The following is a 13,149-nucleotide window of genomic DNA, read 5'->3' as shown; positions in this document are numbered from 1 at the left end:
ATCTGTAAAAGTTTGTGAGGGTTTTAGGTGAAAAGCCAAATTTCTTCAGTCTCTTGAGGTTGAAGAGGCATTGTTGCGCCTTCTTCACCACACTGTCTGTGTGGGTGGACCATTTCAGTTTGTCAGTGATATGTACGCCGAGGAACTTGAAGCTTTCCACCTTCTCCACTGCGGTCCCGTCGATGTGGATAGGGGGGTGCTCCCTCTGCTGTTTCCTGAAGTCCACGATCAGCACCTTAGTTTTGTTTACATTTGGTGAGAGGTTATTTTCCTGGCACCACACTCCGAGGGCCCTCACCTCCTCCCTGTAGGCTGTCTCGTCGTTGTTCGTAATCAGGCCTACTACTGTTGTGTCGTCTGCAAACTTGATGATTGAGTTGGAGGCGTGCATGGCCACGCAGTCATGGGTGAACAGGGAGTACAGGAGGGGGCTGAGCACACATCCTTGTGGGGCCCCACTGTTGAGGATCAGTGAAGTGGAGGTGTTGTTTCCTACCTTCACCACCTGGGGGCGGCCTGTCAGAGAATACACAGTAGCAGAATACCTGATCACTGTGACAGACCCAAAATTAACTATGTACAGACTCTTGACTATGTACAGACTCAGTGAGCATAGCCTTGCTATTGAGAGAGGCAGACCTGGCTCTCAAGAGAAGAAAGTCTATGTGCCCACTGCCCACAAAATTAGGTAAAAACTGGGCTGCAATTCCTTACCTCCTGCCAAAGGTATGACCACATATTTTTTCCTATAGATCACACTGACCCAGAAAGAATTTGAAAACAAATCAAACATCGATTTACTCCCATATCTGTTACACAAAATACCACAATGTGCAAATCACAGCAGCAATATGTGTGGCCCGTTGTCATGAAAACAGGGCAACGAGTAAACAACATTGTAAATAAAACCAATATTTATCTGTTATGTTTTTTAGCTGATAACATACTTTATCCTCATGAAACCTTTATGAGTGCAATGTTTACTGTAAAATTGTATTTTGTTTCTTCTCACTTTTGTTGATTTGTTTATTTCAGTTGCTTTTCCAATGTAAATGTGTTTCCCATAGGGAGGGAGAGAAGGGATGGGAGGTAGCGAGATGTAGATAGAGGGAGGGGTAGGGTGAGAGGGAGGGAGGGGTAGGGAGGGGTAGGGTGAGAGGGAGAGAGGGAGGGGTAGGGGGAGAGAGGGAGGGAGAGGGAGGGGTAAGGTGAGAGATGGAGGGGGAGGGAGGGGTAGGGTGAGAGAGGGAGGGGGAGGGTGAGGGAGGGAGGGAGGGGTAGGGTGGGAGGGGTAGGGTGAGAGAGGGAGGGGGAGGGTGAGAGGGGGAGGGAGGGAGGGTTAGGGTGGGTAGGGTGGGAGGGGGGTAGGGTGAGGGTGAGGGGTAGGGTGAGGGGTAGGGAGGGTGAGGGGGAGGGAGGGGTAGGGTGGGAGGGAGAGGTAAGGTGGGAGGGAGGGGTAGGGCGAGAGGGAGGGAGGGGTAGGGCGAGAGGGAGGGAGGGTAGGGTGGGAGGGAGGGAGGGAGGGAGGGGTAGGTTGGGAGGGAGGGAGGGTAGGGTGGGAGGGAGGGAGGGAGGGTAGGGCGAGAGGGAGGGAGGGGTAGGTTGGGAGGGAGGGAGGGAGGGTAGGGTGGGAGGGAGGGGTAGGGCGAGAGGGAGGGAGGGGTAGGGTGAGGGTGAGGGGTAGGGTGAGGGAGGGGGAGGGAGGGGTAGGGTGGGAGGGGTAGGTTGGGAGGGAGGGAGGGTAGTGCGGGAGAGATTTGCACATCAAAGCGTTTCCACCGCCATTTCACACATGGTTAATTTTACAGACTGAAAAAGACTCACCTTGTCTAGTGTATTTTGTTTTGTCCACATTTTGAACATTTACCGACAAATTTATTGTATCCATCAGGCCTGTATTGACTTTTTTTTTTTTATCCGGCATAAGGTTGGAAGGAAATCTGGTTGTAGGTAAGAGAAAGGCAGAGAGAAGGATGGAAAGAAACAAGGAATACGCCATCACTCAGTGATAGTGACCCCAGCACAGGGAACACACACACACACACACACACACACACACACACACACACACACACACACACACACACACACACACACACACACACACACACACAAAACGTATCAGGCCTGGCGCCACACTCGGTTTAACAGAATGGGGCCGTAGAGATGATCCATAGGTGATTATGTCTCAGCTAATGGGAGATAATTTCTCGCTTTGCTGATGATGGCAGAGATGGATGGGGTTATACACACACACACACACACACACATACACACAACCATGTCCGCGCTAAGCCCTCCGTTACCTGGAGGAAACTCTGTGACCCCCCCCCCCAGCAACAATTGGACTGAGAAAGAACATGAGAAGGATAAGGAGAAAGAGATAGTAGTGAAAAGGAGACAGACAGTGAGAGGGATTCAGAGAGGCAGAAGGAGAGGGGGAGAGAGATTCAGAGAGAGATTCAGAGAGCGGGAGAAAGAGACAGCGAGAGAGAGATTCAGAGAGCGGCAGAGGGTGAATGAGACAGAGATATTCAGAGAGAAAGAGAAAGAGACAGCGAGAGAGAGATTCAGAGAAGGAGGCAGAGGGAGAAGGAGACAGAGCAAGAGAGAGATTCAAAGCAAGGGACAGAAAGAGAGGTTCAGAGAATAAGGCAGAGGGAGACAGACCTAGACAAGTAGACCGACTTAAAGGGGAATATTGAAAACCGTAAAGTCTACTTTATTAGCCAATACACGACTGAGCAATGTCATATCATTCTTTAATATATGCTTTTTATAGTTAGCTTTTTATGAATACAGCCAGCCTGTGTTAGTGTCCCTCCACTCCAAGCCCTGATTATGAGTATGGGCCTCCTCCTTGTCAAATCCCCCTCTACAGAGATGAACAGAGGGCCACAGGACAGGTCCCTCTCTGTCTACAGAGATGGGCCATTTTAAAAGGTACTGCACTATGTATGTAATGGGGTGCTATTTGGGACGCAGTCTAGGTCCCACCTAACCCCAGATACTCATGCCCCTGTTCCTCTCTCTGTGCTGTGTAGAACTTCTCCCGGGTGAAGATGCAGGTGACTATGTCTCTAGCCTCTCTGGTGGGGAAGTCCGAGGACTTCCATGAGGAGTACCTCCGCAGGTCCCTACGCACCATACTGGCCTATGCAGAGGAGGACACAGAGATGCAGAACACACCGCTGCCCTCACAGGTACACACACACACACACACACACACACACACACACACACACACACACACACACACACACACACACACACACACACACACACACACACACACACACACACACACACACACACACACACACACACACAACACATGTTGATATCAACCCTAGTGTTATTGTGTGCGTGTAGGTGGATGAGCTGCTGAGGAACTTAAACAGTATCCTGTCAGACACGGTGAAGATGAGAGAGTTCCAGGAAGACCCAGAGATGCTCATGGACCTCATGTACAGGTACTCACTCACTCACTCACTCACTCACTCACTCACTCACTCACTCACTCACTCACTCACTCACTCACTCACTCACTCACTCACTCACTCACTCACTCACTCACTCACTCACTCACTCACTCACTCACTCACTCACTCACTCACTCACTCACTCACTCACTCACTCACTCACTCCTTCACTCCTGTTGTAGGGCTCTGTGTATGTTTTTCTCCTGGTTCCTATTCATTTCTTTGTGGATTGGTTTCTTCTCTGTTTGTTCCTCACTATGGAAACCATGTGGTAGCAGTTTGGGACAGAGATCGGCTTTTGTGTATGTAAATCCATAGAGTTTGTGTGGGTGTGAATGCAGACTCTCATCTGCTTAAATTCTGCATGTCTACAGATACATTCTTGTTTTTCATTCTGCATAAGCCAAGCATCTGTAAAAGGTTATGAATTATTGAATTTACATTATGCTACCTAAAACTGACTGCCAGCCCTCCTCAAATGCTTCCCTCACCCCAAACCATTCACTCACTGACCTCCCAGCCTAACAGGATACAAGGAGAATACATTATTATAGCTGATTACAAGACCCGTATACACAAAGCGTCTAATCTAGGATCAGGTCTCACATTCATTACAATCTAAAGGGAAAACTGATCCTAGATCAGCATTTCTTCTCTGAGAAGTTTTATGAATACAGTCCCAGATCTACAGGAGTACCTAAGAGCTTGAGTACTGGGGTTGGTTTGGATTTCAGCATCACTCCCCCTCTCCCTCCTTCTGTCTCCAGAATAGCGAAGGGTTACCAGACGTCTCCTGACCTGAGGTTGACCTGGCTGCAGAACATGGCGGAAAAACACAAGAACAGGAAGTGTTTTACCGAGTCGGCCATGTGTCTGGTCCATGCTGCAGCCCTGGTGGCTGAATACCTCAGCATGCTGGAGGACCACAAATACCTACCTGTGGGCAGTGTCACCTTTCAGGTGGGTACCTAGGCTGTACACACACACACACACACACACACACACACACACACACACTACTGATTATGGTCTGTTGACTGTTGCCATAAAGGGGAGCTGTATACTCAATGTAATGTTTCATTGTTTGGCTGTGTCTTGCTTAATCACTTCATGACTTCGTTTTTTGTGAAAAACAAAGCTGTCAGTAATACCTGATTGATTAATTGATTGATTCCCATTTGTAACATGCCGGATGAGTCTGATTGGTTGGTTGCTTCTATAGAACATCTCTCCCAACGTGCTGGAGGAGTCAGCGGTATCAGATGACATACTGTCCCCAGATGAAGACGGTGTCTGTTCAGGACAATACTTCACCACCAGTGGTTTGGTGGGCCTACTGAAGCAGGCTGCAGAACTCTTCAGCAACGTAAGACACACAAACAGACAAACAAACAAAAGCGGATCCTAAATAATGGTACTGCTGCACTCGCATAAAGACACTCAACAATGGTGATAATAGTGTGTTGTTGCTGTGTTTTCAGGGTGGTCTGTATGAGACAGTGAATGAAGTGTATAAGATCATTATGCCTGTTCTGGAGGCTCACAGAGATTTCCGGGAGCTGGTCTCTACTCACGAGAAACTCCAGAGAGCCTTCGACAACATCATTCAGAAGGTACAGACAGACATCAGCGTGGACTACTGTATATGAAGGGATTACAGTCACAATACATATGAAGTACTTACAATTATAGTGAAATGCTTACAATTACAATTGGACATCGATGTGCTGTATTTGGAGGAAAGCTGTCTACCTATTTCCTTCACTTGGATGTTAATTGTTATTTTTTGTATATAATGTTACAATGCTGAGTCGCTTTCACGTGTTTGTCGTCGTCCCAGGGCCATAAGAGGATGTTTGGTACATATTTCCGGGTGGGTTTTTATGGGGCCAAGTTTGGAGACCTGGACGAACAGGAGTTTGTTTACAAGGAGCCAGGGATCACCCACCTGCCAGAGATATCCCACAGACTGGAGGTAACTGAGAGAGTGCGTGTGTGTCTGTGCGTGCATGGGTGCATGCTTTTACTGCATGGATATAAAAACTGCATCTATTCATATGAGTACTGCATCTATTCATATGAATACTGCATCTATTCACGAGTACTGCATCTATTCATAGGAGTACTGCATTTATTCATAGGAGTACTGCATTTATTCATAGGAGTACTGCATTTATTCATAGGAGTACTGCATTTATTCATAGGAGTACTGCATCTATTCATAGGAGTACTGCATCTTCACAGGAGTACTGCATCTATTCATAGGAGTACTGCATCTATTCATAGGACTACTGCAGCTATTCATAGGAGTACTGCAGCTATTCATAGGAGTACTGCAGCTATTCATAGGAGTCCTGCATCTATTCATAGGAGTCCTGCATCTATTCATAGGAGTCCTGCATCTATTCATAGGAGTCCTGCATCTATTCATAGGAGTACTCCATCTATTCATAGGAGTACTCCATCTATTCATAGGAGTACTGCATCTATTCATAGGAGTACTGCATCTATTCATAGGAGTACTGCATCTATTTATAGGAGTACTGCATCTATTTATAGGAGTACTGCATTTATTCATAGGAGTACTGCATCTATTCATAGGAGTACTGCATCTTCACAGGAGTACTGCATCTATTCATAGGAGTACTGCATCTATTCATAGGACTACTGCAGCTATTCATAGGAGTACTGCAGCTATTCATAGGAGTACTGCAGCTATTCATAGGAGTCCTGCATCTATTCATAGGAGTCCTGCATCTATTCATAGGAGTCCTGCATCTATTCATAGGAGTCCTGCATCTATTCATAGGAGTCCTGCATCTATTCATAGGAGTACTCCATCTATTCATAGGAGTACTCCATCTATTCATAGGAGTACTGCATCTATTCATAGGAGTACTGCATCTATTCATAGGAGTACTGCATCTATTCATAGGAGTACTGCATCTATTTATAGGAGTACTGCATCTATTTATAGGAGTACTGCATCTATTTATAGGAGTACTGCATCTATTTATAGGAGTACTGCATCTATTTATAGGAGTACTGCATCTATTTATAGGAGTACTGCATCTATTTATAGGAGTAGTGCATCTATTTATAGGAGTAGTGCATCTATTTATAGGAGTAGTGCATCTATTTATAGGAGTAGTGCATCTATTTATAGGAGTAGTGCATCTATTTATAGGAGTAGTGCATCTATTTATAGGAGTAGTGCATCTATTTATAGGAGTAGTGCATCTATTTATAGGAGTAGTGCATCTATTCATAGGAGTAGTGCATCTATTCATATGAGTACTGTATCTATTGGTGTTGTAGAACTTCTACAGCCAGTGTTTTGGCGATGCCCTGGAGATGATCAAAGACTCCAAAGGCATAGACAGAAGCAAACTGGATGCTAACAAGGTACAGTATATGACAGTACACCACCAAACCATCCTGTGTTCCTGCTGTGTCCCTTTTCACTTTCTTCTGACTCGCATCAAAGTAGAGATGCATCTAGTTGTTTGTGAATGTCAAATTATTGAGAGGAACATTCACAAACAACTAGATGCATCTCTACTTTTATCCCCTCACCCGCTTTTTCTCTCATTCTCCGCCCCTCCCTTCACTCTCTCTCTCTCTCTCTCTCTCCCTCCCACAGGCCTACATACAGATCACCTACGTGGAGCCCTTCTTTGATGACTATGAGATGAAAGACCGCCTGACCAACTTTGAGAAGAACTTCAACTTGCGTCGCTTCATGTACACCACGCCCTTCACAAAGGCCGGGCGGCCGCGTGGTGAGCTCAACGAGCAGTACAAGAGGAAGACCATCCTCACCACTATGCACACCTTCCCCTACATCAAGACGCGCATCAACGTCATCCAGAAAGAAGAGGTATGCTGGTAGAACAAAGCCTATTTAGACACAGCTTTTCAATATTGGGTTCATCTTTGCTTTTTGATCGTTAATGGCTCTTAACCAATTAGACAGATTTTTTTTTTTTTTTATCTTTCCAAATCTAACTTGTACCTTTTCACTTTCTTTGCCTCTCCTTCCTTCTCATCCTCCCATTCCCAAGTTTGACCTGACTCCCATTGAGGTGGCCATCGAGGACATGCAAAAGAAGACCAGGGAGTTAGCGGTAGCCACACACAGGGAGCAGCCAGATGCTAAGATGCTCCAGATGCTTCTACAGGGCTCTGTGGGAGCCACCGTCAACCAGGTACCTCCAGCCACCTGTCCTGACTTCAAAGAAATATATTTTTATGCCCCCCCACAAACTGGCATTTTTAACATTAGCATTACTGATTTGAAAGTTACTCATTGACTCCACACATCAAATGAAGAGGAAAAACAAGTGTGAAAAGCCAACTGAAGTGATTGCATAGTGCATCTCGTAGGTGTGAGTTGTATTCTCCTGAATCCTCAGCACTAACCTTGAGGAAACATCCAATCTAGGAAGTTAGTAAGTAACTTGATAAAGAGCAGGTGGGAGACATGATACATCAAAGAGTCCAGTTCAACCATAACATCGTCTGTACAGTGCCTCGGCTGATTCTGTTAAAACCTTCATTCACAACCTCTTCTTTCATGTCTGCGCTAAACACTGAAACCCTTTGATCTGATGGCTTACAGCTCCAGTCAAACGTTGGCTAAACGCTAAAGTCATGATGTAGTTACATCAGGCCCCAGCTTCTTTTGTATAGTCTATTCTGACAGCAACCCCTGCTTTCACCTGCTGACTGTATACACAACCTTAATGTTCATGCTGTCCATAAACAAACACAGCCCTGGGCCTAATCAGTAGAGAGGGATGGCTCCCCTCTGTCCGTCCGGCTCTCCAGGCCCTAGTCTAGCACATATGTTTGCGAATGAACCACGATGAGCATTCTAATGCCTGGCCATGTGAGCGTGCTGTGGTTTCATGATAAATATAAGTTAGGATAACACGATCCCAGAGAGGGAATGAATGGGAGCCAAATGGCTGCTTGTAGGCAGGGTTAGTGGTGACATTAGCCACACAGCGATCAGGCTAATCAGGGTCTCCTTCATCTGATCTCTATCTTATGTCCTGGCCTTTGGACACTTTGGCTGCGTATCATATGGCACCATATTCCTTATGTAATGGGCTCTGGTCAAAAGAAGTCCACTATCTATGGAATAGGGGGCTGTTTGGAACGCATTCATTACTGAGTATTCAGTTAGGAAGTAGTTTCCTCTAATGAAGGTCATTACTGAGTATTCAGTTAGGAAGTAGTTTCCTCTAATGAAGGTCATTACTGAGTATTCAGTTAGGAAGTAGTTTCCTCTAATGAAGGTCATTACTGAGTATTCAGTTAGCACGTAGTTTCCTCTAATGAAGGTCATTACTGAGTATTCAGTTAGGAAGTAGTTTCCGCTAATGAAGGTCATTACTGAGTATTCAGTTAGGAAGTAGTTTCCTCTAATGAAGTTTCCTCTAATGAAAGCGAGGCATTCATCATTCACATGCTCATACTCTTTCTTCATTTCTTATACCATCTTCCTCCCCTCCTTTCCTTCCTTCCATCCTTCACACTCTCCCTCTGTGTGTGTGCGTGCGCGTAGGGACCGTTGGAGGTGGCCCAGGTCTTTCTGAATGAGATCCCAGCAGACCCCAAGCTCTTCCGTCACCACAACAAACTGCGCCTGTGTTTCAAAGAGTTCATCATGAGGTGAGAACCAACCCAAACACCACCGTGCAACTGCAATCCACACCTACCAGCCAGTGATGAGAAACACATCAAACGTACACTTTGCTCTCACTTTTGATCTCGCTCTGACACTTGTTTTTGGTACAGTTCGATTCTCTATCTTTTCCCCAAAGTGTACACTCGTTTTCAATGCCGGCAGTAGTACATTTTGTGGTGGAATATATATTTCTGTCATTAATGGTTTGAAATTGTTTTAGTGGTGGCTTGAAGTATGAACACCATATGAATTAGTACTGTTGCATGGTGCTATTGGGCTCCCGAGTGGCGCAGTGGTCTAAGGCACTGCATCTCAGTGCTAGAGGCGTCACTATAGACACCCTGGTTCAAATCCAGGCTGTATCACAACCGGCCACAATTGGCCCAGCGTCGTCCGGTTTGGTTAGTGTAGGCCATCATTGTAAATAAGAATTTGTTCTTAACTGATTTGCCTAATTAAATAAATAAAAATTATAATAATAAAAAATGGTGGACATGGAAAAGCAAGCGATTGACAGTAAAAACCAGCTATGTATGCACCCACACCATCTGTCTTGGTAATGTGTTATTACTGAAATACATTCCTAGGTGATACTGAAGGAAGCTAGACGTGATTTAATACAACAACAGGACAGGCATATTAACTTGTTTCCCCTTTAATATCACTCAGCTGCGTGGAACAGAAAAACGTTATTGGTCCAGGGAGTGTGTCTCTGAGTGCGAGTGTGTATGTGTGTCTCGTATCGTTTGCCTCCGAAAGGTGGCTTTCATTTGAGAACCCTCATGTCACATTCCAACTACGTTGATTGCTGCAAGCAGGCCAGCAAATATTTACCGTCATTTCAGAAACTTTTATTTTCTTCCATAATCCATGCAAGTTTGCACGAGCTCATTATATTCCAATAATCCACTTCTCAAGCTGCTATTTGGGCTGGAAGGACGATGGCTAGCTAGTAGCAACACATCAACTGATTGGAGGTTTTCCGGGGGGGAGTGAAATGCTTTTTTTCCCCAGCCCCCTTTTTTTCAGCAGTCCCTATGCATTTACTGTATTCTGTTAGATTACATTTTTCATATTACTTGCATTAAAAGGGGGCTCGTCTTTCCATTTCCTTCTGGCTCGTTTGTCTGTCATCCATTATGCATGTTGTAATTGTGACTGCGGGCAGACCAGACCCCGTACCGTACCTGTCCTCTGAAATGAGGTTCAACCCCAGGGTACTGTTTTTGTGCACGGATCACTATACTCCCTGCCACTCTCAGCACAGTACTACAAGAGACACTTTCCTTCCTTGAGCAATCCTGTACTAAAAAAGGAAGCAAGGCTCAGAGAAAGAGTGAACATCTAATACAGGTGGACACACAGGTTGTTTAATAAGGTGAAACAATTATTAAATGCCAAAGTGAACTGATTTGGGGACAAATCCATGTCGGTCACATAGTTTGTTCAGGAAATGAACTGGAATCCATGAAAAGAAAATAAGGAAATGAAATGGATGCATGAACATCCTCATGAAGATGAATGAAAAGTAATGTCAGGTCAGTGTTGAGTGATGAAGGTGAGGAGAGGAACTCATTGAAGACTTGAGACACAGCCCACAGTATGGTTATATCCCAAATGGTACCATATTCCCTACAGTGTATATAGAGCACTACTTTATGGACCCTGGTCTACTGTATATAGGGAATAGGGTTCCATTTGGGACACGTCCTATGTTTCCCCCCCCTGTTCCTCTGTAGGTGTGGCGAGGCTGTGGAGAAGAACAAGCACCTGATCACGTTGGACCAGAAGGAGTACCAGCAGGAGTTAAAGAAGAACTACAACCGTCTGAGAGAGAACCTGCGGCCCATGCTGGAGAGGAAAATACCCGAGCTCTACAAACCCATCAAACCACGCCTGGAGAACAGGTAACGGATCATCAAAGTGCGCAATGCAGGGTTGAGTCCATTCGGGCCCAAATGTGAGGGGAAATGTTTGGAAACGGAGGAGGTTTAGGTTACGTCCCAAATGGCACCCGATTCCCTATACCACTATGGCCCCTGGTCCAAAGTAGTGCACTACTGTATATAGGGAAAATAGTTCCATTTGGAACACCACTGATACCTGAATATGTTTAATAAGAATGTTAATTTTAGTTTCATGTTAACCCTATTAACAGTCCTGTTTGCTTATGTCATCTGAAAGAATCTGACAGCTGCTGTGTTGTATTTTCATGTTGCCTATGCCCCCATGCAAATCTAATTGAATAGTTTCCTCTCCTCTCTCTCCTCCTCCTCCTCATCTTCTCTGCTGTCCCATCCAAAGGGATTCCGTCAAACGGCTCAGTTTCCGCAGAGCACTGGAGGAAAACTCCTGAGACGGCCAGACAGACTTATCTATCTGAGGGAATGCTCCAGAGGCCAGAGAAAAAAGGATGCTGTAAAAGTAGAAATGGTGGCAAAGAGAGGAGGGAGAGCAGAAGGGCGCTAGCAGTCCTCATTCACCATGGAAGAGCAGTACTGTACACATGATTACACGGAGGACTTACAATAATATCTGAATCAATAACACAACATTGCTAGTTCTCTTGAGTTCTATGATTACTGCTAGTCCTAACGATGCTGCAAACTACTGTGGGTTTGAGAAAGACGAGTACAAGTTCCACATTTAAGGGATACTTCAGGATGTTGGCAAAGAAGCTCTTTATCTACTTCCCCAGAGTCAAATGAACTTGTGGATACCATTTTTATGCCTCTGTGTGCAGCTTGAAGGAAGTTGCTAGCTAGCGTTAGTTTAACTGCCAACTAGCGTTAGCGCAATGACTGGAAGTCTTTGGTAACTGTTGGCATGCTAGTAGATGGTTTTCAAAGTAGCAAAAAAATAAAACAGCAATTACAATTCCCTAAAAGGCTTTTTTATGTTAATTGGAGTGTCACCTATGCCCATATTAGTTATATTCAAGAATAAAGCCAATAATTCATTTTTATTGTGATTCATATGAATTTACCCTAGTGTTTTTTTTATTTGATAATTTTTTTTGCCCATTTTTCATAATCACAAGGTTAAATATCCATGCTTAGACTGGCAGAAATAGAACTACCCCGAAAAAATGACATTTTATTTTGAATACCACATTTTTGATGTGCCACGGGTACAGCACAAAATTTGTTGCAGTTTTTTAAAAATAAAAACCTCCTGCCTTGTATTGAAAAAAATGCAAAAATCTATGAAAATATTTCATTCATGCTTTGAGATTTGTTTTTGTCTCAGTCAACAAAACAAAGTTATTGTATTTTAATATAAAATACTGGTGTTATACTATATGAAAATATTTTGTTACCCTGAATGACACTGGCACAGAATAGGATTCGCATCCATTAAATGTTATTAGTAGTCTATTAATAGTTGGCTATACTATGATAACACTTAATCAAAGTTTAAAAGTTAAATCAACTCCCTCTGCCTTTCTCTCTCAAACATGTTTTGTTACTATTTCATTGCTAATGTTAATAATAATAATTTTACTATAATTTGAGGCTGCGGCAACACTTTACGTTGCATTAAGTTGCATTATTGCACGATTATTACATGGTAGTTAATGTTGTAACTATGCATTGTTACACTCTAACTGGTAAATGTATATTCAATGCAGGTACACAAATGCAATTTCAAGATACCTACACAAAATAGCTACATAAAATGCCCATCAACCTACTTCAATTCAAACTTGTACAGTCTCGATATTTCATAAAGTGTCCCAAACGTGAAGCAGCTATTAATGAATATAATTCATAATCCATTTTGAATCCATAATTGTGTGTGCGTGTGCGTGATATTATATTAACTAATATAATGCATCAGTTATACATTAACTGCAGTGCAATAAAACATAACTACAGTGTAATAGCGCAACTTAATGTTATGTGTTAACCACCCAGCTTGAATATCCTATTATATACTATTCTGTTGCTGACAGTAGCATGAAAACAATAC

The 13,149-nt window shown here is 44.1% G+C and overlaps 1 protein-coding gene across 1 annotated transcript in view; it reads left to right on the top strand.

Moving 5' to 3' along the window:
* LOC120062920 (dedicator of cytokinesis protein 8-like) overlaps window positions 1-12,154 on the top strand; it is a 55,395-nt gene extending 43,241 nt beyond the window's left edge. Inside the window, exons 34-45 of the mRNA XM_039012979.1 lie at window positions 3,045-3,203; window positions 3,373-3,473; window positions 4,250-4,442; window positions 4,705-4,848; window positions 4,964-5,095; window positions 5,323-5,457; window positions 6,801-6,887; window positions 7,126-7,362; window positions 7,547-7,690; window positions 9,055-9,161; window positions 10,917-11,084; window positions 11,482-12,154. Coding sequence (XP_038868907.1) covers window positions 3,045-3,203; window positions 3,373-3,473; window positions 4,250-4,442; window positions 4,705-4,848; window positions 4,964-5,095; window positions 5,323-5,457; window positions 6,801-6,887; window positions 7,126-7,362; window positions 7,547-7,690; window positions 9,055-9,161; window positions 10,917-11,084; window positions 11,482-11,533 — 1,659 coding nt within the window. The 3' untranslated portion in view covers window positions 11,534-12,154. The remainder of the gene's footprint in view (window positions 1-3,044; window positions 3,204-3,372; window positions 3,474-4,249; window positions 4,443-4,704; window positions 4,849-4,963; window positions 5,096-5,322; window positions 5,458-6,800; window positions 6,888-7,125; window positions 7,363-7,546; window positions 7,691-9,054; window positions 9,162-10,916; window positions 11,085-11,481) is intronic.
* Window positions 12,155-13,149: the final 995 nt, after the last annotated feature.

This window comes from Salvelinus namaycush, chromosome 18, assembly GCF_016432855.1.
Source record: "Salvelinus namaycush isolate Seneca chromosome 18, SaNama_1.0, whole genome shotgun sequence".
NCBI classification, from domain to species: Eukaryota; Metazoa; Chordata; class Actinopteri; order Salmoniformes; family Salmonidae; genus Salvelinus; species Salvelinus namaycush.
This window is presented reverse-complemented; position numbering and strand designations above follow the sequence as displayed.